Source organism: Phascolarctos cinereus, unplaced genomic scaffold, assembly GCF_003287225.1.
Source record: "Phascolarctos cinereus isolate Bilbo 61053 unplaced genomic scaffold, phaCin_HiC Scaffold_2;HRSCAF=192, whole genome shotgun sequence".
In the NCBI taxonomy this organism is placed as follows: domain Eukaryota; kingdom Metazoa; phylum Chordata; class Mammalia; order Diprotodontia; family Phascolarctidae; genus Phascolarctos; species Phascolarctos cinereus.
Genome location: NW_027555625.1, coordinates 224,880,709 through 224,908,544, shown reverse-complemented (window position 1 = coordinate 224,908,544; position 27,836 = coordinate 224,880,709). Strand labels below are relative to the sequence as shown.

The following is a 27,836-nucleotide window of genomic DNA, read 5'->3' as shown; positions in this document are numbered from 1 at the left end:
TTCGAGGAGACTAGAAATCTTGCTCCAGGAGAGGTTTGTGGTCCAATTCTGAGAGATTCTGTGGTCACCTAATTCTGTCACAGACTCCTTATATGCTCTTCAGAAAATTTCAAAGTTGGAAGTACCTCATCTAGTCCAGCCCCCTAAATGATTCCTTTATGACATAACCAACAAATGGACTTTTAAGCCTGAGGAATTCTAATAAGCAGGAACCTACCTCCCAAACTCCCCTGATTCTATTTTTGTGTTTCCAACAAGGAGGTACATGTGATTCTGTCTGTTTTTTGTTTGAGGAGAACCCTTAAGGTGCATTTTGCTCTACTTATTGAAGTAAATTAACAACCGTTAGTCTAGTTGGAAACTTAAAGAAATTATTTCAGATATAGGGAATTAAGATTCTAAGTGGAAGCATCTTGAAGAACATACAAAGAGAGTATTAGGTACAACTTTAAATGATATTAATGAACCACTATAACATTAATAAAATTTTTATTTTTATTAAATGTATTTTAACAAGTTGTTTCTAAATAGTGCAGAAAATGCCAAAATTCACCCAGAAAAGACATAAGCAGACTTATTTACACCCTTTCATCATTTCCTCTAGAGCATCGTAATTCCACCTGAAGAGATATTGAAATATGAAGTCTTATAATGTACATTTCCCCAGTTTTAATTAGATGCCTAACAATTAAGGTGCATTTGAAAATTTTTTAAAAAATTGAATGGAATTTCAAGTTGTCTTAAGCTTAACATCAATGGTATTAAGTAACAGTGACAAAGTTATTAAAGGCAAGTAGCGCAATAAAAGCTGTCAAATTTTCACTTGACTAAATTTAACTACGGAAATTGCAATATTGCAACTACTAACCAGAGCTAAACTTGACAAACCAATTGAACACACATTTGGTTCATTTCAGAGAAGTTTTTCAGTAGCATTAAAGCATCTAAAAAGTGGCATCTTTTTATATTGATCTTAAGGACATTAGAAATTTGAAACATAATTTAATGAATTAACTCAACATAAAAGTTCTCTCTCAAGATAACAAACTGATATGCTCTAAAACCAAGTGGCTATATTGTATACTGAAAATGAATCCCTCATTGCTAGAGACAAGGTACTATGGGAAACCAGATGTTTAGTCAATTGCATCAAGAAGGCAAGAGAGATAATCATGTTCTACAACCACAGCCAGCCACAAAAACTGATCAGACAGCAAGTCAACCTGTTACAAAAAGTTTTTAATAATTTGGATCTTAGAATAAATTTGTTCTCTGATTCACCAATTTAACAAACATAAAACTGCTAAATAGGCTTTAATATTTCCGGGTATAGATAAACTTGTCTAACTAATAAAATTATATACAAGGAAGTTGGGTGTGTTGCAGTATTTGGTTGCAAATAATTTGCCATCTGGTGTTGGGTCAGAAAAGGCTATCTCATTAGTACTCAGAAAGCAGCCAAACATGAAGCAATTTCTAAAACAGAGAGAAGGAAAACAAGATGTTAATGGAAACAACTTACATTATTTAACAAACAATAAAGGAAATTATTTTATCAGGATCACAAAATCAGTTGGAAGGCACAGGAGAGACTGTGTAGCCCAACCCTGACCTAAAATTTACAGGAATGCTCCCTACAACATCCCCATAAAGAGCTTGTCTACTTCTCGGATGTCTAGTGAGGAGGCCCCGCACCCTCCTGAGAGAACCCATTCCCCTTCTGAACAGCTGTGATTGTCTACGGTTTTCCTAGCTCTGAAGTTGGCTGAGAAGAAATGGAATTAACAGGACTATAGCAGATTCTGGATAATCTGAAGAAATAGGAGCTCAGTGAATGCATGAGCAATTCAAACTAAAAAATGTTTAAAAAAATTTTTAAATCTAATTTCAGCATCTTCAAGTCAAAATTCATTCTTGGAGCAAAACTAACTTATTTGAATTATATATTCCTCTTGCATTATTTCAGTTCTTCCCTCCGTCAAAAAAACTGATAGGACAATGACCACAAATTAATCAGGAGGAAGGGCAAAATGAGTAGCCTGAATAACTCACCGAAAACATATAATGACTCCTAACAAAACTGACTGTATTCCATTGGCCATGCAATTTTTGGGGGGTTGGGTAGAGAAGGCAGTCGGATTCATCTCCATCAATTAATACTTCCTCAGGTTGCAGTTGGCATTACGTTAAACCTTTCCACTTTTTATGTGCAGGGAGAAGCCAATTAAAATTAAATCTAGGTATCCCTTCATTTGTAGACTGCACACATTTTAGTCAAATAGCAAAGCAAAAATAAGTATTCCTGGGGAGCAGGAGGTGTTTTTGATTCCTAGGACTCTCTAGTTCTGTCAGTAGGCTGTGCTTAAGAAGGTTTCACAAACAGAACAAAGCCATAAAAACAAACACAATCCAGTCAGGCAGCTGCTTCTCTGGTGTCCTTTGTTTAGCTCAGAGGCAGAGGCAGACCTGACTTTGTATCTACACTCAGCCAAGGAGTGAGAGGCACGGGGAAAAACTGCCCTGACTCCAACTGCATCTCCAGTCCCCCTCCAACCTCTTGTCTCCCTTCCTTACCGGACAGTATCCACCAAGCGACGAGCAATACCCTTTCTTCTCATCAGGCTAAAGACCCAGATCCGACTGATCCCACAGAGCGCTGGTTCTGGGCTGCTGGAACATTGCCAGGCTCGCTGGTTGTAAAATGTTCGCTGCTTTGGAGAGTCTGGACTAGCTGGTTCAGTTAGGACTCGGAAGGCCTGTGACATACAGAAACTTTTTTATAGATAACAATGCAATGAGCACAATATTTCCTAGAATAATGATGATGATGATTATGACAATGATAACTAGCATTTATAAAGCATTGTGAGATTTGCTAAGAGCGTTACAATAATTATCTCATTTGATTCTCAGAACCACCCTGGGAGGTAGGTAATATCACGCCTGTTTTACAGATGAGGAAGCTGAGTCAGAGAAAAACGTTAAATGACTTGCCCAGGGTCACACAGCTAATTAATAAACGTCTGAGGTCAGATCTTTCCTGACTCCAAGCCTGGCAGCATTCTGTCCACTGCTCCAACTAGCTGCCTCTTCATTTCTTTCTTTTTTTTTGTGAAAACTAGAATGTCCAGCTATCACAAAAGCTGCTGCGTCCTCTGGCTATACAAAAACTAAGGCTTTTTGTTCTAATCACTAAGTTAAATGACTTAATCTTATCAGCTAATATCTACACCAAGGTTAATGCTAATTTTAAAAAATAAGGTGCAGGGGGTAGCTAGGTGGCGCAGAGGAGAGAGCACCGGTCCTGCAGTTAGGAGTGCCTGAGTTTAAATCTGACCTCAGACCAAACACTTGATATTTACTAGCTGTGTGACCCTGGGCAAGTCACTTAACCCCAATTGCCTAAAAAAAAAAAAAGGAAAAAAATAAGCTGCAGTGTTCATATAGTCCATATTGCTGAATGTTCTATGCTAAAATTAAGTTGCTTTTTCTAATTAAAGAACCCCCTAAATAATTGTTTCTGTAAAACCAGATTTTAATAAAACCCAATTTTAATAAAAGGCAATACCTACTATTCTTTATTCTAATACTTTTTGAGAGGAGAAAAAAGGAATATAGATAAATCAGCCATATTCTATTGCTTCCTTTTACCAGAAACATTAGTCACCACCCAGATATAAAAACAACTTAGCTGGGAATGTTCCCTAAAATTTTCACCAGCAAAAAGAAGTCTATTCCTGCTCTGATCCTTTGTGACCAGGTAGGAATATAACATGAGGACAGAGAAAGAAGCTAGGGGGCAGGAAGCAAAAAGATTAAAAACATGTTTCTGTGTGTCCCTAGAAAATGATTATATACATATATATAAAATACATAAATAAACATATGTTAGTATATGTGCATATACTTATATAAAGAAAACATTATAGATACTTTTCTTCAAATTGTGTGTATCTACATATGTACTTTGAGAAACACACACACTTGGAGCCCCAGGGGAGACCCGAGGGCCAGGGGGCACTAAAGGTGGATGAGTGGCCCTAAAAGAGGCTCGGCAGCCCTTACACCAGAGGTGCTGGTTCTCCTTGAGAAACTATGGACTCCAGGGAGATCAACTATTGGAAGGTCGCACACATGGTGAAAATATTCCTAGAAGCATTTTCAGTAGTAGGCAGAAAAGCAGACACAGGTAGACGAGCACTCGTTAGGGACTGGCTAAACAAACTGTGGTACCTAAATGTAAATAAATAATTGTGTCATAAATAACGAACAGAAGAATGTGGTGAAACAAAGAAAGAGTTACATGAACCAAGAGCAAGACGGAGTAAACAGAAGCTGGAAAATAACACACACAACGACAACATTGTAAATAGAAAGAACAACATAAAAAAGAAACTCAGGGATGTATATTTTAGTGATCAAGCTTGGCCTTGGATGAAAGTCAAAAAATGCAGCTCCCCCTCTTCTCTGCAGAGAAGGAATGTTGTGTGTAACTTGGACACGGCTATTCCACTGCTAGGCCTATACCCCAACGAGATTAAAAAAAGAGCTAAGGAGTGCAGAGGACAGTCCGGCAATGGGCAAGGCACAAACGTGGGGAGACAGGAGACGAAATATATGTTATCCTCTTTCATGCATTCAAGAAACCAGGTGGTGAAAAGCTTTAAAAACTAAACAGAGGCACTTGTATTTGACCCTAAAAGGAACTAGAAGTCACTGGAGTTTATTAACCAGTAAATGGATAGGGTCAAATTTGTGCTTTAGGAAAATCACTTTGGCAACTGTGTGAAGTGTGAATTATAGAAGGAGAGACTTGAGGCCAGAAGACCAACACAACATAGTAACTAACAATGTGTGAAAAGTTTTGGTGGTAATAAATTAAGGCAATCTTCAGTAGTAACAATGACAAAGTTAAATTGGCCTTTAGACAACTATTTTTCAATTTCACACATCATATGGCAGTGGGCAGCTAGGTGGTGCAATGGATAGAGCAGCAGCCTTGAAGTCAAGAGGAGCCGAGTTCAAATCTGGCCTCAGACACGTAGTAGCCATGTGACCCTGGGCAAGTCACTTAACCCTGATTGCCTTCCCCCTACCCCCAACCATATTGTAAGTTTTAAAAACAAACATACACACCTGTTTGATTGGCTCAGCAATTAAACATCCAACTACTTTCTTTTCATCAGATACATAGAGGAAGGTCTTAATTTTGCTTGGACAGTTTGGCATAACTTGCTTAAATCCCAGTTCATTATCTACAAGTTCACGGACATCTTCTGCCTATTGAGAGTTGTTAGACCAAGAGGAGTCAAGTTACTATTATACTTGTTAACTATTAAAGCAGAATAAAAATGTGAGATATGTACAGAAGTGCTTCTTAGAAATAAATCAATGTGGTTTTCCTTGTCTCCACTCCTGAATGTGACAAAGCATGTAAGGGAAGGAAGGAAATTCTTTCCTACCCCCCTGAAAGCCCATTCTCCACAAATAATTATCTCAAAATGAGAAGCATTTTTTTTAATAACTGAAAGTCTGACAAGGTAAGAAGCACAGCTGAGCTCCATGGGCTTCCTCTTCTGGTTTCTTCAGTGTAAAGTCTATCATCCTTATACGTGAGTGAGCAAAGCTATCATTTTACATTTAGAAAATAAAGCTGGGTTATGTTGTCTTCTTGAAAAGAGAGTAAAGGGCTTTAAAATGTCAAACGGTATACCTTTCGAATGGCATATTTTGGGTCACCAGGAAGTACTAATATAATTTTGCCATCCCAAAACTCTGCCACAATACGTTCTTTCTTCCAACCCTGCCAAGAGAAAATGTCTCATTAATGAAAAGCAAGATTAGTGATCATGTTTTCCATTTCATTAAAAAAAGAACAAATTATGGAATTTGCACATAGTATTATCAAGAGGGCAAATGTGATTAACCTACGACACTTACAAAAGACTAGGGCTAAGTAGGCCTTGCCCTCAGTTCTGAGCTGGTATGCCCCACCTACCCCTCCCTGCAGCTTTTAGGTTTTTATATCCCAAAAGCAAGTTGGATGGAAAAATGCTCATAATACTTCAGGGATTATCATATATTCTGAAACACCTTAGAGGGAGACAGGGGCTAGGAAAAACTTGTACACTACTTTTATTTCTAAGAGCTGAGACTAATTCCTATCATATACTCACACTTTGAGTTTTGCTTTCCTGTTTGAGCTTCTATATAAGGGAGAGGTGGCTCTCCACATAGGTCTTCCATTTCATGCCAACTTTTACCCTTTGAAAGTTACCCTGATAGGCAGATTTATCAACCTTTCCATGACACTGGCTGGGTGAGAAGGTAAAAGCAGAATGACAGAAAACAAACAAAGGAGCAAGGGAAAAGAGGAAGGTAGAAATGACAATGGGAAGGAGACAAGTTGCTCTAAATTAGTAGAAAAGTGAGAAAGCCTCTGTACCAACTCAAAAACTTTTTTTAAAGAGGCAATGCCAGGGTCTCCCAACCTGTCCTACCTATTCTGTTCTTGTGCCAGCTGGGCGAATCCCTTTTACTGCAAATCCACACTGTCTTCTCCATTATGCTTAGATTTTAGGGTATTACAAGCAGAGCTTTACAAGAGGCAGCAAAGCAAATCCAGATGCAATTACCCTTTAAAAATCATGAGGAATGCAAAGAGGTCAAAGACAAAAAAAGAAACAAAGGAGATGCCAACTGAGAATGGCCAAACAGACAGTACATGAAAGTGAGGAAATATGACTGTGCTGTAAGAAGTAATGATTATCAAGAATTCAAAGAGGGAGAAGAAAATGTACCGGAAAAGAACAAAAACAACAACAACAAAATAAGGTGAATGCTGTGTAATTATTACGATTAAGCTTGACCTCAAAGAAAAATGGGAAAATGTTAGCTCCCTCCTTTTATCACAGAGGTGGAAAACACTGCATACGCTGCTGGACTCAGCTGATGTGCTAACATTGCTGAATTGCTTTCCCCCCTCTCCCCTTTTGTTATTCTTTGTCAGAAAGTATGAATCTTTGAGGAAAGAGAAAGGGAGCAAAAAATTCAGACATGAAGGTGATATAAAAACAAAAGATATCAATGAAAAATTTAAAAATAATAAAATTAATAATAAAATAAATAAATAACAAATAAATAAATAAATAAATGATAATAAAAAAAAGGAAGCAAAGATTTAGGAAGCCAATAGTATGTGCTATAATGTTAAGGTGGCACCACAGGGTCCAGGAAGATGTAAATTTGCTGGTGTTCTGGATGATTCTCTACACTGTTCCTGCTAGTTATCAATAACACTGATGACTATATTTCTTTTTTCTTTTTTTGTAGGCAATTGGGGTTAAGTGACTTGCCCAGGGTCACACAGCTAGTAACATGACAAATGTTTGGTGTGAGGCCAGATTTGAACTCAGGTCCTCCTGACTTCAGGGCCGGTGCTCTATCCACTGCGCCATCTAGCTGCCCCATGATGACTATATTTCCAAAATACACATGTACTTCAATTATTCTGGCACTTATAAGTCTGGTACACTTAACTAGCCAGACAACTGTGAACCATGAAGTCAATGAATGAAGAAGCCTTGGAGTTTCAGTAAGCACCACTAAAGAGAGCCGAGAATTGACTAAGCAGACGGTTCCTACCATTTTTTATCCCACGTGCCCTTTCACATGCATTTATATATATACAGAACATATTTGTAACATGATGGACAACCATTTACTGCTTAGGCACCATTAAGGAATGGGGGTGGTTAAACCACCTTCTGCCTTACCACATATTTAATGCCTTCCAGGAATCTCTGGTGATAGTGGGCATGCTGTGTTTCATCCTCAGGGTTAGCTGCTGTATAGATCATGCCACAAGACTTACATACGATGGCTCCAAAATGCTTTTGACCTGCATCCTATCATTAACGGAAAGGACAAAAATACAGACGCTTTAGCTACAGAGAATTTGAAACTCAGGTCCCATGACAGTGCCTGTCCAAGCTGTATCTCAGCTATCCACGATTAATCATCGCTTAGAATGCCAAACAAAAGGATACAATGAAGCCAGGAAGGTCATCTAAAATACATAACGGGATATCATGGACAGGGATTCAGGGCAGTTTGACTAAGTGATTAGGACTACAGAACCAAGAAAGAATGTGACTGAAGTTGATAAAATTATGAGTTGTACTGAGAGGATGAATATGAAGTATGTATTTCCATAGCTCAAGGATATATAGTTTAATCATTGTAGTTTCTTGTTCTGCTGTCATAGATTCTATGTAGAGGGTTTTCACACACATGAAACTCCATTAGGCACTAGAGATATAAAGCCAAAATATGAAATAGATCCTGTCCTCAAAGTGCTTACGTTCTACTCTGAAGCAACACAGAATGGTAGAAAGAACAGTAATTTTGGAATCAGAGGACCTGCATTTGAATCCTGGTTCTGCCATTTAGTACCACTGGACATGTCACAAACCCTTCTCAAGATCTAGTCACTAGAAGATCCCTAAAGTCCCTTCAAGTTCTAAATCTATAATCCATAGATTCTATTCGTGAGCTGCCAGGCCTCCAAATTGAATGATCTTCTCCGAATTTAACCTGTCTTACTTCAATGGATCACCACAGCATAGAATTTTGGAAGGCTCTTCTAGTAAAGTATGAGCTCTGGCTGACAGGTCCTATCAAACTGGAAAGACCATAAATAATGGCTCAGGGATTGACTAATATAAACATTTCATATATGTTAATATGTCACCTGAGGACCAACCTGGATGAGGTCTTCGGAGTTACTATGCTAACTCTTGCTTTACATAGCAGTCTTTGTTTCAAAAGACTACACAAGATATAAAAAGATGCAAAATGAAAATTCAGCAGTAAAGATAGATAAGATCATAGCTGATAGAACCGTTGAGGAAAGTTAGGGGGTTTCAAGATAACTGATTCCAATTAGTGTGTCATGAAAGACATTTGCCACATTTTCCAACAAACTGGTCTTTAATGTCACTGTCAGAGACAGAATTCTGCGATCTTCTCATGTTCTTCAATTCTTTACCCAATCAGAATTTAGTCATCAACATTCCACTGAAACACTATTACTACTATTTCTTGTAAAACAACATAAACAGGCACATAAGACATTTGTTTTATCCACAAAGCTCATAAAACCGTTAGATTATAACAAAAATGGACAATCTATATAGTAAACATGGTATAAACTATACTACGCCAAACAGGGTGGACTACTTATTCTCAGGACTTAGGAGAACAGACACTAAAGACTTCTATTTGAATTTACTCACAATAACGAACTGGTCTTTCAATCCTTTGTTTAATTCTCTGGTGTTTTTGTTAACCTTCTGTGCTTGGAGCTCTTTCAAGTCATTTGAAGACTCATGAAGAGTTGTGCTAGATCCCAAAGATGGTTCTTCCCGAAAAGCTAAAGAACTTAAAACAGAAACACATCCACATGAACTTCAGTTTTAGTTAACATTATGTTATTTAGTAAGAAAATTTAAATGTCACGATAAAAATTCCAAATGAAGACAAATTAGTAATGTGTATACATTGGTGAATGGGAGTTGAAAACAGATCGCGTTCTTTGGCTTTATCAATACAAAAAGCAGCATTTTCCAACCTCTGTATTATCATACTTTGAGGCACTGTGAAGATACCCCTGGTGTGGTCACAGGAAGCCAGTGACCTTTAATTTCTAAACTGTCAACACAATCCTATGAAAAATAAAATTCCACACGATAAAGCCAATCTCATTCTGTACTCTCTCATCCTAATCCCCAAATGTGGGTAGGTCCTACTGTTCTGTTTTTAATTTTCAGTCTTTACACTTCCTTCCTTTTCCTATTGAATATGCATGACTCCAAAAGCTACACTTGCTGGCTGAGCCTTGAACTTTCACTAGTTTTCCACTTTTCAGTGCTTATAGGGCATTGTCCTTATTATGGACAAATCTAGAACTAAATTATGGCACTTGCGCTCTCTAGGCCAAGTCTGAAAATAGAAGACCTTCATGTAACTGGTTCTATATATGGAGCTGAGACTTCACTGCCACCTGACATCAGAAAATAAAGACCTATATGCCAGAGAGAGCAGAATTTACTGTCTGTGCTTTAGGAAAACCAGTCTCTTCATCTCCCTCCTCCTTCTATATCCAAAATAGCAGCCCTTGCCAATCTGAATCTGACAGAAGTGCCACTTTCAGTTTCCTAAGCTAGAAACTTTGGAATAAAGTTTGAAAATTTTTCTTTTTCACCTCCTATCTAAATTGTTACACGTATCTCTTTTCTTTTCCATTGCTTCTGCTCTAATAGAGGCCCTTTTCATGCCATACTTCTAATACCAGAATAGCCAAGGGCTGTCTGTCTCCCTGACTCTAATCCCTCTCACTTTACATCCTGCCAGATTAATTTTTCTTTCTTTCTTTCTTGGTTAGGCAATTGGGTTAAGTGACTTGCCCAGGGTCACACAGCTAGTAAGTGTTATGTGTCTGAGGCTGGATTTGAATTTGGGTCTTCCTGACTCCAGGGCCAGTGCTCTATCCACTGAGCCACCTAGCTGCTCCCAGACTAATTTTTCTTAATAATAATTTCAACATGTCACTTTTTAGGAAGAACACAATCATTCCTGATAGCCTTCTGCTTCAGGTCCAAATTCATCTCCTTGGATATCAAAGTCTTAATTAAAATCTGCTTTACCTGTCCAACCTTATTTCTCAGACTCCTCAACACTCACTGCTGAAATGATCACTATTAATCCTGTATCATTTTCTTATTGATTCTATTTTTAATTAATTGCTTTTGTCCTGTAACTGGTTCTCAGTCTCTGAACATGGTTCAGAATTTAGCTGGTCTATAATTGGTTAAATTTAAAAGTCCAGCTCTCCTGTAAATCACTCGCCTATTCTTGCCTCAAGGAATTCAGCTGACCTTGGGGGATGCGCAGACACAAGAGAGTTGGGTCTAATATCTTTAGAGCCCTAAGTGAACCTTCAAGGATGTGTGGTTTGTTGTTCAAAAGGTGTGGGCAACATATTGCACCTGGACTCAAGCCATGAACACTTCTTTGTCACAAGGAAGGAGAGGCATTGTTGCTAGCCCTGTCTACCAAACTTCCAACCAATCATGTTGTTCCCTGAGCCTCAGTGCTGTAACTAAATCATGTTGCTCTCAACCCTATGATGTCACTTAACCTGTTCTGTTCTTTGCTCTGTACTCCCCAAAACCTATAAAAGGAGAGCTGTCTGTTGGCCAAGGATCTTTGGCATAGAGGTCGATCCTTTGAACCCTTTATTGACAGGCAGCATGCCCCTGTTAATAAATATTATCTTGCATGGAGAATTGCCTCAGTTTACCCTTTTGTTAAATTTCACCTGCAAAACCCCTAGGATCTCTATAGAGTCTTCACTGTTTCCCAGGGTGGCATAGTGGGAAGAGTGCTGGGTCTGTAGTCAGAGGATCTGGGTCCAAATTCCATCCCTGTCACTACTTGTGCAACTCTAAGTCCCTTCACCTCTCTGGGCCTTAGTTTCCTCATCTGTAAAATGAGGGAATCGAACTAGATGACCTCTGACTTCTCTCCCAGTTTTAAGTTTCCAATCATATAGATGTCAGTATTCATCCCCACTTCTGTGCTTTGTCTCTTGTCAGAAAAAAAATTTTTTGCATCCATTTGCCTAGGCATCCTTTGAGGCTGATCTCAAAGTTCCACACCTCCGCCATGAAATCTTCAGTTACCATTCCAATAGACACTGATTGCTTCTTTCTTTGAATTCTACCTCTGTGTGGAACCAATACCATATAATTTGGCATGTCACTGTAATCTAGTAATTTCCTAAACGCTAATTAATCTAATTTTACCACTAGATTTTAAGCTTCTTGAAGGAGAATGACCACTTGCAGTATACCAGAAAGTGCAACAGACTGGCCATCAGACCATGACAAAATGTACTGGTCTGGCAATCAGGAGGCTGGAATTCTAGTCTTATTCAAAGTCACTAGTTGTGTGCCTTGGAGCAAGTTACTTTATTTCCCAAGACCTAAATAGTCCAACTAGAATATAAGTATATTGGACCATCCCTTCCTTCCAGGTCTAAAATGCCATGATCCTCTGATTTCCTTTCCATCCTCCACGTTCCCAACAAAGGACAAAAGCATACCATACTACTACTACTGATGATGATAATAAATTATATAGGGCTTTAAGGTTTGTAGCACCTTTACAAACCATATATCATTTTGTCCTCACAACAATCTCTGGAGACAGGTGTTAAGTACATAGGAAAAAATTGATGTAGATCTAGGTTAAGTGACTTGCCCAAGGTCACACAGTTACTAAGTGTGTGATGCCAGATTTGAACCTCCTGACTCCAGGTCCAGTGCTCTGTACACGGTGGCCACCACTGTTCTAATGGGAAGGAGAACAGTTTCTGGAATTTATCATCTGTATAATAAATCAACCAGGTACTAGACAGAAACTAGCAGCTCTGAAGTCAAACTGAGAAGTTACAAAGACATCAGCCAATTTTTATTCTAATATTAGAAGGTAAGGACCAAGTGAAACATTTAGAATAGCCAAGGATAGATATCCATTATTAGCAAGTGAATAACCATTTGCAGACAACTTTCAATGCTAAGCTGGCTTTCCTTTCATTACCAAGATATCTCTTGGTCATCATACGGCATACAAAACATGATTAGGAACAACTGTGTAATATATAATTTGCTGCAAATATGACAAGTAATAGATTCCAAAGTTAATTGGAATTAATTATATTAATATAATATTAATACAAACAGTCATTGAGGTTGACTACACTTAGTTTACACAAATAGGCTGACAGGATTAATGGATTTCCTCTTATTTCTAATAAAAGGACAACAAAATGAGAGGATATGAATCTTATCTCGTGTTCCTAACTGCTTCTCCTCCTTTCACGTGAGTTAACTAAGAAATATGACATTCCCCAAATTAGACACCTGGAAACAAAAGAAAGGACTTAAATTTTCCATAAATTGGCTAAACTGCCAGTAAATAACTGAAGGTTGGTATTATGATATTCTAAAATTCTAACTAATAAAAATTACTTAAGAATCATGATTATATAATGAAAATAATCAGGGGCAGGTAGGTGGCACAGTAGATAGAGCACCAGCCCTGAAGTCTGGAGGACCTGAGTTCAAATCCAGCGTCAGACCAAATACTTGACACTTACTAAGTGTGTGTGACCCTGGGCGAGTCACTTAACTCCAACTGCCTAAAAAAAAAATTTTTTTTTAAATATATAAAAATAATCATACCTTTTTTGATTGATTGAAGTTGCATTAAAGATGGGATAGGTAACAGACACAGGAGATCCTGAAGGAGAAAAGCATCAATAATTTATATTGTAAATGTAATTACTATATTAGTCAAATCAAATATTTTAAAAGGGCCAAAGCCCAATGTCAACTGCAGAAAGACTGGCTGCTAAACTTTAATCAGCTGTGTGGGAAATACAAATGACCAAGTATAAGGTTTTAGGTTAATTCCTGGAATATTTCAAGCAACATTTACCTATCAAATGTAATAAAACCCAAGGGAAACGTTTAAATATGAAATACCCAGCAGGTATGTGTGTGAGAGAAAAAAAAGATTTTTTTTGCAGATTATTTAAATCACTTAGTTTTCTATGCAGTTGTAACACTGAATGCTTCATTATAAAATAAGGAGTTAAAAAATCAAGAGGCAAAGCAAGAAAACTAATGTTACAAGAGCATATGATTGTAAGTTTCTTGAGGACAGGGGCTGATTTTTGCCTCTTTTTGTATCCCCAGTACAGTGCATGGTACACAGTAGGCACTTAGTAAATGTTTACTGACTACGGTAACATGTGGAAAGGAAGCTATTTTACACCCCTTTTGAGTAATTTTCCCTCCATTTTAAAGAACCTGTTGCCTAAAAAGGCCTTTTTCAGAGTTACAATAAACCTGTTCCAGCCTTTTCACCTACTCCAAAAAGACAGCTCCAGGGGACTAGGCAAACGTGACACCTAGGGACCAGGTAAACTGTTAGTCAAAAGGCAGAATCTCTTGGACGGGATCTGTAACCATTCTAGAGCTTGGTGTAATCATCTACAAAGCAAAAACCAGGCAAGCCGAGCGTCTTCGTTGTCAGGACTGTGTGGCCATCTATAGCTATACAGGACATCCACATGCCAATGGACAATGAGCTGGGACAGGGTAGGTAAAGAATGCATATTTCTTTGTGTTTTTAGTTTCACTTACACGTGGTCTAGACTATGACTTGGAAGTGTTTAATTGAGCTCTAATCAGGAAGAAATAGCAAACTTCATTTAATGGATCCCAACCATCTTCCTGAAACAGGAAAGGCCCACTTTTAAAACATGCCAATATTTTACCAGCTGTATAGCATGACATGAGCCATGGAAGACCAAAGTCTTACTAGATCTGAAAATAAGTACCACTCATCAGGCAATGGAGAAGCACACAGTAAGCTGCCTTCAACATCTCACAAAGAACTATTAAGGAAAACCAGAATAAATTATGTCATCCCCAAAATGTCTGATGGAAAAGAAAAGCTGGCAACACGGTGAGAGCAAAGAATTAGCTAATAGCCCTTATGTTCCATGGCTAATCTCTTGTCACGAGGAAATGAGGGAGGCTACAGAACACTGGTGGATCTCCTGTGGCAAACACATGGAAGAACATGGACTAGAGATGCACAGGAGGGGCAGGCATGGATGGGTTGCAATCTGCACCAGAGGAGCAAACGTTCGTATTGAGATAACAGATTTATATGATTATTTATACAATCCCTGTGTCTCTTTATATTTTCCAGAGATTTTAATACTTTGTTATTTTAAATAGCTTTTCTTCTTTCTTTATATTTTTCCTGAGTTTTGTTAGAAATATATAGAAATTATTTTTTCTAGACCATTTAGTATCTTGCTACTCTGATAAAATAATTCATTCATTTCAATTGGTTTACATATACATATATATATCATATAAAAAAACACAAGAAGAACAACAAAGAAATTATCATCTGCAAATGGAGGTATCCTACCTTTTCCTTTAATTTTATGTCTTGTTTTACCAGCATTTCTATGTCAAACAATAGTAGCTAACATTGATATAGCTCTTACTATGTGCCAGGTACTGTGCTAAGCATTTTGCAATTATTATGTCATTTGATTTGAAGTAGGTGCTATGATTATCCTTATTTTACAGATAAAGAAACTGAGGCAAAGTGGTTTGCCCAGTTATTAAGTGATTTGCCCAGGGTCACATAGCTAGTTAAGTGTCTGAGATTGTTATTTCACCCTAGTTCTTAATGGGGAAACACCTAAAATTTTTCTATTACAAATACTAACTCATTCTTTCAAATTGCTTTAAACCACGCTAAGGAAATATTCTTCCACTCTAATAATATTTAGTGCTTTAAAAATAAATGAGTGTTGTATTTTATAGAAGGGTTTTCTGAATTTATTGATGCAGAAACAAAAAAAGGATAGTTCCTAGGGTGGAAATCACAGGGAAACTTTAGGTTAGGGACTACTCCACAGGATAGGAAGGATAGGGACGCTAAGAATAACCTGATGTTCACCATTTTATATTTCAAAACGTGCAAAGAAAAAACTTGCAGGATTCCAGACTAAAAAGCTCTATAGGGAAGGTCAGCCCAGAAGGGAGAGAATGAAACTAAAAAGGCACAAAAATAATAATTCCAACATGAATAAATAAAGGTAGTTATCTGAGTGAACTCATGGACTAAAACAGATGTTAAAAAGACATGGATAGACCACGGAAACAAGGACAGATGGCATAGCTCATGAGAAAATTGAGAAGGGCTAAAGTTTAGAAAGAGTAGACAATGGTAAGGAAAGCAACGAGGGATTTTATACTATATTGGAGAAAAAAAGGAAGACTATATAAAAAAGGAAAGGACCATTACTCAGGGTGGACGGAACAGGCAAAAGTGCCCAACTTTTATTTTGCTTCCATTTTTTTCTGCCAAGAAGAATGAACTTGGGATTAGAAAGGAAAACACAAGGGGCAGCTAAGTGGTACAGTGGACAGAGGTCTAGCCTTGGAGTCAGGAGGACCTGAGTTCAAATCTGGCCTCAGACACTTGACACTAGCTGTGTGACCCTAGGCAAGTCACTTAACTCCAACTGCCTCAGCAAAAAGAAAAAGGAGAACAAAACCAAAAACAAAAGGAAAGCACAAAAGTGTTTAATAGGGAGTTAATATTCAAGAAAAGATGGGAGGAGCTTTTGGCTAAGACAGTTGCCTGAAAGGAGGAAGACTGCCCAGATACCACAAACCTAGTCCAGCAAAAAACTTAAAATTCACACCAGATCAAATAAGGCTCAGTAAATCCAATGAGAAACTATAGTAACTTCTTTCACCCCAGACCTGCACAAAAAGTCAGTCAGAAGTCCAAAGGTAATAATGGTAAAGGGGCTGCCAGCAAAGTGAGTGCCATCTCCAGCAAACAAGCTAGCAGCAATGTCGTAGCCTAAGGCTCTGTGTCTGGAGCAAGAAAGAATGTGGGGCTCCCCTGAGAAAGCCTTGGAACCAGGGGCAGCTAGGTGGTGCAGTGGATAGAGCATCAGCCCTGAAGTCAGGAGGACCTGAGTTCGAATGCGGCCTCATACCAAACACTTGACACTTACTAGCTCTGTGACCCTGGGCAAGTCACTTAACCCCAGTTGCCTAAAAATTAAAAAAAAAAAAGCCTTGGAACCCTGGGGAATAGAAAAGACCAGTGCAGTGCTTGGGAAGGCCCCTGCACTATTATGGGGTTATTAACAGCTCCCTTTATTAACCTATAGTGGTAGAAATCAGCCCAAGAACCCAGGTGATGCAGGGCAAGGCCTCTGAACCCCAAAATACAGCAAGGGGTGGAGCCAGTCCCCGGCACAAAGCTTCAGAGATAAAGTAAACCAAAAGATATAGGTCAGTATTTAAAATGTTATACATCTAGAAAAACACAAAAAGAATAATTCTGTAACTATAAGCAGAGATTTGAAGGGGGAAAAAAATGGATTTTCCATTAGGATTACATGAATACCTAGAAGAAAATTAAAAAAGAACTAAAAGCTCTGGAGGAAAGAATTAGAAGAAAAATACATAGCTTAGAAATCTCTACCCAAGTAACAGACTCCCTGAAACCTAGAACAGACAAAAAAAAACCCAATGATTCCATGACAGCAAGAAATATTAGAACAAAAGTGAAAAATTTAAAAAAAAAAAAAGGAAAAGTTCCAGGGATGTCAGACAAAATCCAGATCTCCAAAGTCAAAGAAAAAAAAATACTCCAAGTATCCAGAAAAAAAGCAGTTTAAGTACTAAGAAACTACAGTCAGGACTACACAAAAATGGCGGCTTTTACTAAAAATCGGAGATCTTAGAACATAGTGTTCCAAAAGACAAAATACATAGGTTCAAAATCAAGAATAACTTACTCTGCAAAGCTGAGTATAATTTAAAAAAAAAAGGACCTTTAATTGAATAGAAGACTTCCAATCATTTCTGATAAAAAAGTTCAGAGCTTAGTAGAAACTCTGAAATGCAAACACAAGCATCCAGCGCAACCTAGATAGGTAAATTATTGGTGCAACCAGAAAGTGCTGTGTGATGATATAGTGTTACACATTCTAATGAGGTACGAGAAACAAGTGTACCATCAAAATCTTCATGTCTCTAAGTACCTGGGTGTGGATTGGTTCTGCTTTGAGGGTCTGAAGAGGGCAAAGGAAATGGAGGGTGGTTTGAAGAAGGAAAAGAGAAGGAAGAAAGGAGGAATATTGCATAGAAAGGGGGTGGAGGGCATGAGATAAACCTCTTAAATAGAGGGTTGAACACACACAGTTTGGTGTAGAAATATATTAGTCTCAATAAAGAAAACAAGTGGAGGGGCCAGTGTAGTTTTAAGAGGGAGGGAACAGCCCTAGTAATATTGAAAGAAGAATTTTAAAAGAACAAAAGTAAATCAAAGAACTAGAATTTAAGGTAGTGCCTGTCAATTAGGAAATGTTTGAACAAAATGTGGTATGTGAACCTCATAAGATATTACTGTGATTTAAGAAATGATGAGTTGATTTGAGAGAAATCTGGGTAGGATGAACTAACAGTGAAATCAACAGAACCAGAAAAATAATTTATACAAGAATGTTATAAAGAAAAAGAACTTTGAAATAACTAAGAACTCTGATCAATGCAATCAGCAAACTACATCTTCATAAGAGCTATAATGAAGTATGTTACCCACCTCTTGAAAGAAAGGTAATAGACTCAAGGTCCATACAAGGACATGGCCACTGTGTGGACTCATGTTGTTTAACTACGATTATTTATTATAAGGTGGTTTTTTTTCCTTTCAGTTTTTAATTATAGGCAGTTAAGGGTAGCAATAGTGATGGAAAAACCAAAGAAACCAACAACAAAGAAAGCCATTGAGCATTTAAAAACATACAACGTACACTTTAGAGATTAGGAGGAAACAAAAACAGGTCAGTATTGAAAGTATTGTATTGAATTTACTATATACTTTTTAAAAGAAGCAAGAAATATGAAATGGCTATCAGAGTTTCATATAAAATCTTCCTTTTGGGTCCTGTTGTGTATATGGAAACAATCTTTTTTTTGGGGGGGTGTTAAATTCAGAGAAAAAAATATAAAAAAAGAACAAAAGAAAAACAGTAGGTAGGAAGGTAGTAAAAGTTCCTAGCTGTTGCCCTTGATGGACTGTAATGTAAGCATTTGAAATATCCTAGAAAATAGGGGTGTAGAGGGGTTTTCCCAGGATTGGGGACAGACTTCCTGATTTTTTTAAAAAAAGGGGGGGAGAAGAGAGTAAGAGTAAGAGAGTAAGAAAGTACCAGATCTCAAATTATACTATTATCAAAACAATTTGGCACTGGTTAAGAAGTAAGGAAGTTCATCGCTTGTTGATTGCATAAATTCACGAGTTTTTTGCCAACAAAATTAAAGCAGCTAAAATTAAAAGAGCAAAAATCTTTGCTGCACATTTGTTTCTTTGATAAAGATCTCATTTCTAAGATAAGGAACTGATTCAAATTTATAAGAATAAGAATCATTCCCCAGTTAGTAAATGATCAAAATATACGAATAGGAAGCTTTCAGAAGAAATCCAAGCTATCAATAGCCACATGAAAAAATGTTCTGAATCACTGATAATTAGAGAAATGCAAATTAAAACTCTGAGGTTCTGCTTCATACCCCTGAAAGTTGACAAAAAAGGAAAATGACAGATGCCGGAGGCGCTGCAGGAAAATAGGTATATTAATGCACTGTTGGTGAAGTTGTGCGATTGTCTAGCCACTCTGCAAAACAATTTGGAACTTTGCCCTAGAAGTAATAAAAAAAAAGTGTATATTTTTGATGCAGTGATACTACTGTTGGGTTTATACCCTAAAGACATCAAAAACAAAGGAAAAGAACTTGTATAGGCAAAAAATATTTATAACACTTCTTTTCATGGTGGTAAAGAATTAGAAACTGGAAGGGTAGAATCCATCAATTGGGGAATCGTTGAACAAGTTATGATGGTGGTAAACTATCAATAACTAAGAAATGGTGAAGGGGATAGTTTCAGAAAAACCTGGTAAGATTTGCATGTAGTGATATAAAGTGAAGTCAATACCTATGTGCCAGGCATTTTGCTAACCAGTAAGGGCACTTTTGCCTTTCTTTAAGGCAAAAAGCAGCCCTTGCCCTCAAGGAGCTCACAGTCTAAGGGGAAGACAATATCCAAACAACTACGTACAAATAAGATACAGGCAGGGCTAAGTAGAGACAAACTGAGAAGGACAGCACTAAGATGAAGGAGGCCAGGGAAAAGTTTTTTGCAGAAGGTTGGACATTAGCTAAGGGAAGGAAGCCAGGTAAGAAAAGAGATGGAGAAAGAGAAATCCCATTTAAACTTACTGTAAAACATTATAAAATATTTAGGAGTCTACCTACCGAAACAAACCCAGGAACTCTATGAACACAATTACAAAACACTTTTCACACAAAAAAAATCAGATCTAAATACTTGGGAAAACATCAGTTGCTCATGGGTAGGCCGAGCTAATATAATAAAAATGACAATCCTACCTAAGCTAATTTACTTATTCAGTGCCATACCAATCCAACTACCAAGAAATTATTTTATAGAGTTAGAAAAAATAATAACAAGATTCATTTGGAAAAACAAAAGGTCCAGAATATCAAAGGAACTAATGAAAAGAAATGCAGGGGAAGGTGGCCTAGCAATTCCAGATCTTAAATTGTATTATAAAGCAGTAATCATCAAAACTGCTTGGTACTGGCTAAGAAATAGGGAGGTGGATCAGTAGAATAGGTTAAATATGCAAGACACAGTAGTCAATGACTATAGTAATCTATTATTTGATAAACCCAAAGACCCCAGCTTCTGAGATAAGAACCCACTCTTTGAAAAAAACTGCTGGGAAAACTGGAAAAGAGTATGGCAGAAACTAGGTATAGACCCAAATCTCACACCATATACCAAAATAAAGTCAAAATGGGTTCAACTTAGATATAAAGGCTGATACCATAAGTAAACTGGGAGAACAAGGAATAGTTTACCTATCAGATCTATGGAGAACAGAAGAATTCATGACCAAACAGGAGATAGAGAACATTATGAAAAGCAAAATGGATAATTTTGATTACATTAAATTGAAAAGTTTTTGCACAAACAAAGCCAATGCAACTAAGATTAGAAGGAAGGTAGAAAATTGGGAAAGAATTTTTACAACCAGTCTCTCTGATAAAGGCCTCATTTCTAAAATATATAGAGAATTAAGACAAATTTATAAGAACACAAGCCATTCCCCAATTGATAAATGGTCAAAGGAATGACAGACAGTTCTCAGATGAAGAAATTAAAGCCATCTATAGTCATATGAAAAAATGCTCTAAATCGTTATTGATTAGAGAAATGCAAATCAAAACAACTCTGAGGTACCACATCACACCTATCAGATTGGCCAACATGACAAAACAGGAAAATGATAAATGTTGGAGAAGATGTGGGAAAATTGGAACACTAATACATTGTTGGTGGAGTTGTGAAATGATCCAACCATTTTGGAGAACAATTTGGAACTATGCCCAAAGGGCTACAAAAATGTGCATACCCTTTGATCCAGCAATAGCACTTCTAGGGCTATATCCCAAAGAGATCAAACAAATGGGAAAAGGACCCACATGTACAAAAATATTCATAGCAGCTTTTTGTGGTGGCAAAGAATTGGAAATTGAGAGGATGCCCATCAATTGGGGAATGGCTGAGCAAGTTGTGGTATATGAATGTAATGGAATACTATTGTGCTATAAGAAATGATGAACAGGCTGACTTCAGAAAAACCTGGAAAGACTTATATGGTCTGATGCTGAGTGAAGTGAGCAGAACCAAGAGGACTTTGTACACAATAACAGCCACATTATGCGATGACTAATATTGTTAAACTGAACCCTTCTCAGCATTACAAGGATCTAAGACATCTCCAGAGGCCTCGGGATGGAAAATGCTGTCCACATCCAAAGAAAGAACTATGGAAGTCGAATCGCTATCACTTATTTTTACCTTCTGTTGAGTTTTGTTTCATCTTTCTGATGGTTCCTCCTATTGGTTTTAATTTTTACTTTACAACTTCACTAATGTGAAAATATGTTTAATGGGTATGTAAATGTAAAGCCTATATCAGATTGTGCACAGTCTTGGGGAGGGTGGGGGGAGGAAGGGGAAGAAAAATTTTCAACTCAAAAGCATATGGAAGCGACTGTTGATAAATCAAAATAAATTAATAAAATTAAAAAAAAAAGAAAAAAGAAAAAAAAAGAAAAGAGATGGAGATGAAGAGGGGAGAGTTCCAGGCATGGGGGATAACCGGTGAAAATGCTTAATCAGAATTTTCTTCCTAATGTTGAATGTTTCTTATATTCTTGATGTAAGTCCAAATTTAGTCATACTGAATAATTTATTGGATATACTATTACCCAGGAAGCTAGGTGGCTCAGTGGTTGAAGTCAGGAAGACTTATCTTCCTGTGTTCAACTCTGGCCTTAGATACATACTAGCTGTGTGACCCTGAGCAAATCACTTAACCTGTCTGCCTCTGTTCCTCATCTGTAAAATGAGTTAGAGAAGAAAATGGCAAACCACTCCAGTATCTTTGCCAAGAAAACCCCAAATGGGGTCACGAAAAGTTGGACCTGACTACCTGAACAACAACAGTGTTACTTAATAATATTATATGGAATACTTTTTCATTAATAAATACTCATTAGTGATATTAGTCTATAGTTCTTTCTCTGCCTTATCCTGTTTTATATAAACAATTAAGATAATATTTTCCCTATTTTTGAAAAGTTTACATAGTATAGAGATAATTTGTTCTTTAAATTTCAAACAGAATTCACTCTCTGGTCTTGTCCTGGTTTTATTTTCCCCATAGGCTACAGAAGACTCAGGAGACATACAATAAGCCATCTTTTCTAGTATCTGAAAGAGTATCATGTGGAAGGGGGATTAGACTTGTTTGTTCCAAGAAAGCAGAACCAAAAGTCAAAAGAGGAGCATTTAAGGCCTACTATCAGGAGAACCCTCCTAATAGGCAGAGCTATCCAAAAGTGGAATAACCTTGCAAGGTCCTGAGTTTCTTCTCATTGAAGGCCTTTAGAAAGAGGTTGGGTGATCTCACTTGTTGGCTGTGGTAGACTAAGGAGTCTTCTTTGGTTGGGTTGAAATAGCAGCAGAGGTCCCTTTCAACTCTGAAATTCTGTGATTTGCTAAAAAATTAAAGCGACAAGGAACAAATCACAGTGGCAATAAAAATTAATTACCACGTAGATTTGCTTCTTTTGTTCATGTTTCCCTAGTCAATTGCAATTTGTATTGTTATGCTTTGTAATAGAAATCTTTCATATTTCTGCCTCTCTGTACTTATTTAGTAGTTTTTTATACCTTAGAAAATGGCCTGGAGGACATTAATGAAGAAATATCTTCTCCCTCCTCCTCTACAGTTGTTTCCATTTCATCATTTTCTGTTTTTTTATAGCTGGATTAAACTGAATCCCATGTAACTTACCCCCGGTCATAGAGTAAATAGCCAGCTGAGAGCCTGGTACAATGCAAAGAAGATTGTATCTGGAATTATTTTTCCAATTCAGGTGAGCATAGGGAGGCAGATCTGTGAGTACTATGTACAAAGTCTAGCTAGGAAGGAATCACACAGAGCTTTCCAGGTTGGGGGCTGACCTGAGGCCTCTAACTATAAATTGGGGCAAGAAGTGGTTCAGGTTCAGGATAAGACAGGCCTGACTACACAGGGAGTAGGAACAGGAGACAATTGGAAGCTCTGCTGCTGTCAACTGAGAGCCAGTCACAGTGTGAACTCAGGAGGGGATCTGTTCTTAGGGGTGGCCCACCTGTGACTGCTGAGTCATGGCCTGAGGCTGTGTACCAAGTAAGGAACAGGAACTGAAAGGAGCAGCAGCTGTGAGCCAGTAGTGGGGGCTTGCGGTTGAGTGACCAGGACAAGGAACTCAGACCATGGAGGCCCCTGAAATTCTGTTGCTGTGAATCCTGCAGAGGCTTCCAGCTAACAAGGGGTTGGAACCTTCAGTAACATATTGGCGCTCTAACCAGAGGCAAGTCTGCATTTGTGACATCCAGACCCAAACCAGCACCAGGAACTTGCAAAGCTAAGACCAAAAGGGAAGCAACTGAACTATGCTCTACATCAGATTGCTGTGGGCTGACTGAAAGGGTGAAGGGCCTTAGCCAATCCTGAAATCCTTGAAGAGCACAGCACTAAATACCTGGAGAAAGCAGCAGTAATCCCCAGAAAATATAAATTTGGACTAAATGAAAACTAAACATCCTTTCTAGAAATGTGCAACAGAGCCTGGCCCTAACACAAAGTCCCAGTTTGGGAAAGGAGACTGAAAGAATGAATTTTAAAAAAAAAAGAGCTATTATCATGAGATGCTGTCCAAGACACAAACCCAAAAGAAAATGACTCCAACTCTACACCAAAACCTCAAAAAACAAAACCAAAAAACCACAGCTTGGATACAAGTTAAATTAGAATTCCTAGAAAAAAATGAAGCAAGTTTTTTAAAAAGTCAAAAGATTTGGGAGAAGAACCCCTTAGTGCCAGATAGTCAAAATTTTACCCAAGCAATAGACTCCTTTAAAGTCAGAATGTACCAACCAAAAGTTAATAAATCCATGAGAAATAAGGAAAACTTCCAGGAACATCATAATAAAATTTGGAACTCCCAGGTCAAAGACAAAAAAATAACACAAGCCAGAAAAAAAAGAGTTCAAACAGCAGGCAGCCAGCCACAGTCCAGATTACACAACATTACCAACTATATTTAGGAGCAGAGTGTGGAATACGATATTCCAACAGGCAAAAGGGATAAGGTTTATAACCAAGACTAACTGACCTAACAAAGCAGAATACAGCACTACAGGGGGAAAATGGAGCTTTGATGAATTGAGTATGTTCCAGTATTCCTGATGAAATGGCCAAAAACTAAGTCACAATTTTGAAATACCAGCACAAGGATCAAGAGAAATATACAAAGTAAATATAATTGAGCAATTAGAAAGGACAAAGAGTTTACAATCCAATAGCTGTTGTTGTTAGTCATTCACTTGTGTTCTCTATGTGACCCTGTGAACTTTTGTCCATGGGGTTTTCTCGGCAAAGATAATACAGTGGTTTGCCATTTCCTTCTCCAGTGTGCCCCCATTTTACAGATAAGGAACTGAGGAAAATAGAGTTAAGTGACTTGCCCAGGGTCACACAGTTTATACATTTCTGAGGTCACATTTGAACTCAGCTCTTCCTGACTTGCAGACCTGGTTCTCTATCCACAGCACCACCTACCTGTCCCTCCAATAGGGAGAGAGCATACAAATATTCCCTCAGAACCCTAATGTCATCAAGGATATCAGAGGGAATCAAATAAGAGAGAGGGCCTGGGAGTGGTTCTGTTATGTTCTGATGATCTTAAAAGAAGAAAGGAAAGGGAGGGAGAAAAAGGAATATACTAGGCAAGGAAGGTGGAGAAACGACAAGGGCCATTTGGACATTACTTGCATCTGAACTGGTCAAAGGAGGGCAGAAATACACCTACCCACAAAAAGCTGGGTAGAGAAATACATTCTGCAATCCATACAAACCTTCCCAGGTTTCCCAATATAGCTGCCACTATATGACTTCCAAGTCAGTATGCTTTCTAAAATATTATTAAAATTAACAATTAATCTTTGAAAAAGCTCTTTTAACTTTACTTACCTTTCTTACTATTCTCACTATGAGACCTCTTTAAAGAAAAAGACTCAACAGGCTTCCATTCTTTAGAAGAAATAACTCTACCATTTGGACCCTAAAAATAAATAGCAAGTTAGAGGAAAAAAAATCACCAATGATGTTTTAATTAACTAATTAAGATCACAATATACTGTATATGTTCACAATAGATTATGTATTAAAACGCATTTAAATTTTTAAAAATTTGTAAATTCTCCTTAATCTGATTCTTTTTCATATTTCTTTTCTTCTAGATGCATTAAGAATTAGAAAAGAAAGAAAAATAGAAATATTTAATTTAAAAAAGCCATTAATTTGGGTCTGCTATTTGCTTTTCAGTCAGAAATGAATTATTAATGAATCCATTACCTTTCAACATTTACAGTCAACTCTATAGTTCATGTATTTCAACCTTCAGGATTACCCTAGATAAAATTTTAACACCTGGTATTTTCCTTGTTATTCAGTTTTTGTATGCTGAGGAAATGTAAACTATTTTAAATTAAATTAAAATTAAAGTTTAAGCTACCAGAAGGTCAATCTACATAATTTCAAAACAACATATATTCTTCATGCAGCATCATATGCTGTACTGCCATGATAATATTAGAGTAGTGCTGATCTGGAATGATTGTATGACTAAGTCCAGATGAGAGGTTGTCAAGTTGTGTTTTGTGGAACTCTCAGGTAACAAATGCTGGCGACTAAAATGCTGGCGACTAAAAACTTAATTCTCCTTTTTATGCTTTCTGAGGCTATAGGGAGGAAAAAAGTCTCCTTTTTCTATTTCCCCCAAATACTCTTGAGTAATATATCACTGATTATTAGAACTGGAAGGATCTTAGAAATCACATGTAGTTCAAAACATTTTGTAGATGTGGAAAATTAGCCCCAGATGGATTTAATAAGCTAGAGAGCTGCAGAGATGGGACTAGAACCCCAATCTCCTGACTCCCAGTCAAATATTTTTTTCACTACACTACAGATGCCCCTAAATAAATAATCTCAGGAAACTTTTCCTCGACTTTTATCATTTTTTTTGTTTCAATTCTTAGGCTAAATTTGCCATCATACATCCTTTTTTCCAGTGATTTCTGGAACTTGACTCACCTCAAACGTCTTTCTTTCATTAGTGCTAGGCAAACTGTGATTCATAATTACTGCTGGTTTAGACTTATTTGCCTTGAGTTCTGATGTTGTTTGACCAACCAAAACCACTTTTTTGACCAAAGAGTGGGACTTTTTCCCAGCTACAAAAAATGCTGCCCCACTCTGGAGAGTCACTTGGGGTTTAACTTTTAGACTCAGAACTCGAGGAGCTGGGGTCAAACTCTTGTCAGATTCATGACTGTTACCCTCTTGCCCCGTGGTTGGTTTAAAAATCACTCTGTTTCGCTGGGGTTTTACAGCATTCCTTGACACAGTTTTAATGCCTTTATAACTTCCATATTTAGGAGCTGAATTCCTTTTTACTTTAGGGTTGGTCCTCTTGAGCAGCTTTTGATGTTTTTTTTCTGTCAAGGTGGGAACTGGCTTGTTATATCCACAATCATTTTTCTGACAAAGAGACCTGCTCTCTTTGATAAGCTTCCTCTCCAGCGGGTTCAGGTACCATTTATCTCTGTTATAAAAGGATCTAGTGGCCATGGCAGATTTGAAGGGAGAACCTTGCTGTGGAGTCTTCGGTGGGGTCACCCCCTCTCCTTTTTGAATAGGACAGGCTGTTTCTAGTGGATACTTGTTGAACTGACTTGAAACGTGGTGTCCTTGGAAGAGGTAACATGCATTTTCTTTATTCACATCATTAATTTGAGATATTTCTTTTTTAGGGGCTCCACTTGGGGATGGAAGCATACTTTCAGTAAAGTCCAGTATTATTTTCTTCACTGGATTTTCAAATAATAGGCTATAAAAAGAAAAAAATCCATTATTAACCATTACTACTTTTAGATCTCTTATCATCACACAACACTAAAACAATTCTTATTATTGGATCCTACTAAAAATGAGATTCCATATCTTTGTGATAATTAGTCGTGGTTCTAAAGGTTTTTTCCCCCCTGGAAAACCTACTTTAATAAATGTCATTGAATAAGATGCCATTACAAAAAAACATTTTATAACAAATCTTATAACAATTTTTTTAAGTCCAGGATAAGAGACCATAGTAACAGTACTTTATTGACCTGGTTAAAAGGAATTCTTAACAATTACTCATTTTCTTGTGTAAACATCATCAACTAGGTTGCTAATCTAGCTCAAATCTCCATACTGACTTAGAAAACCACAAAACAATAGAACCACAAAACAATATTATCTATGCTGTGTTTTTATTTATTGTTAACCGTTTCCCAATTATATTTTAATCTGGTTCCTGGCACTCTGAGAATTGAAGTTAGACACCTTTGCTCTAACCAACACCCTTCCACGCAGCTTCCAGGAAAAACCCACTTAAAATCCA

The 27,836-nt window shown here is 37.4% G+C and overlaps 1 protein-coding gene across 2 annotated transcripts in view; it reads right to left on the bottom strand.

Annotated features, from left to right (window-relative positions):
• Nucleotides 1-472: 472 nt before the first annotated feature.
• Nucleotides 473-27,836, bottom strand: part of ESCO2 (establishment of sister chromatid cohesion N-acetyltransferase 2) — a 31,945-nt gene continuing 4,581 nt past the window's right edge. For both annotated transcript variants that reach the window (XM_078149822.1, XM_020983992.2), the window contains 9 exons: nucleotides 26,486-27,281; nucleotides 25,361-25,451; nucleotides 13,308-13,365; nucleotides 9,297-9,441; nucleotides 7,776-7,907; nucleotides 5,714-5,803; nucleotides 5,137-5,280; nucleotides 2,575-2,756; nucleotides 473-1,476 (listed from right to left, as the gene is read on the bottom strand). In XM_078149822.1, coding sequence (XP_078005948.1) covers nucleotides 1,344-1,476; nucleotides 2,575-2,756; nucleotides 5,137-5,280; nucleotides 5,714-5,803; nucleotides 7,776-7,907; nucleotides 9,297-9,441; nucleotides 13,308-13,365; nucleotides 25,361-25,451; nucleotides 26,486-27,281 — 1,771 coding nt within the window. In that variant the 3' untranslated portion in view covers nucleotides 473-1,343. The remainder of the gene's footprint in view (nucleotides 1,477-2,574; nucleotides 2,757-5,136; nucleotides 5,281-5,713; nucleotides 5,804-7,775; nucleotides 7,908-9,296; nucleotides 9,442-13,307; nucleotides 13,366-25,360; nucleotides 25,452-26,485; nucleotides 27,282-27,836) is intronic.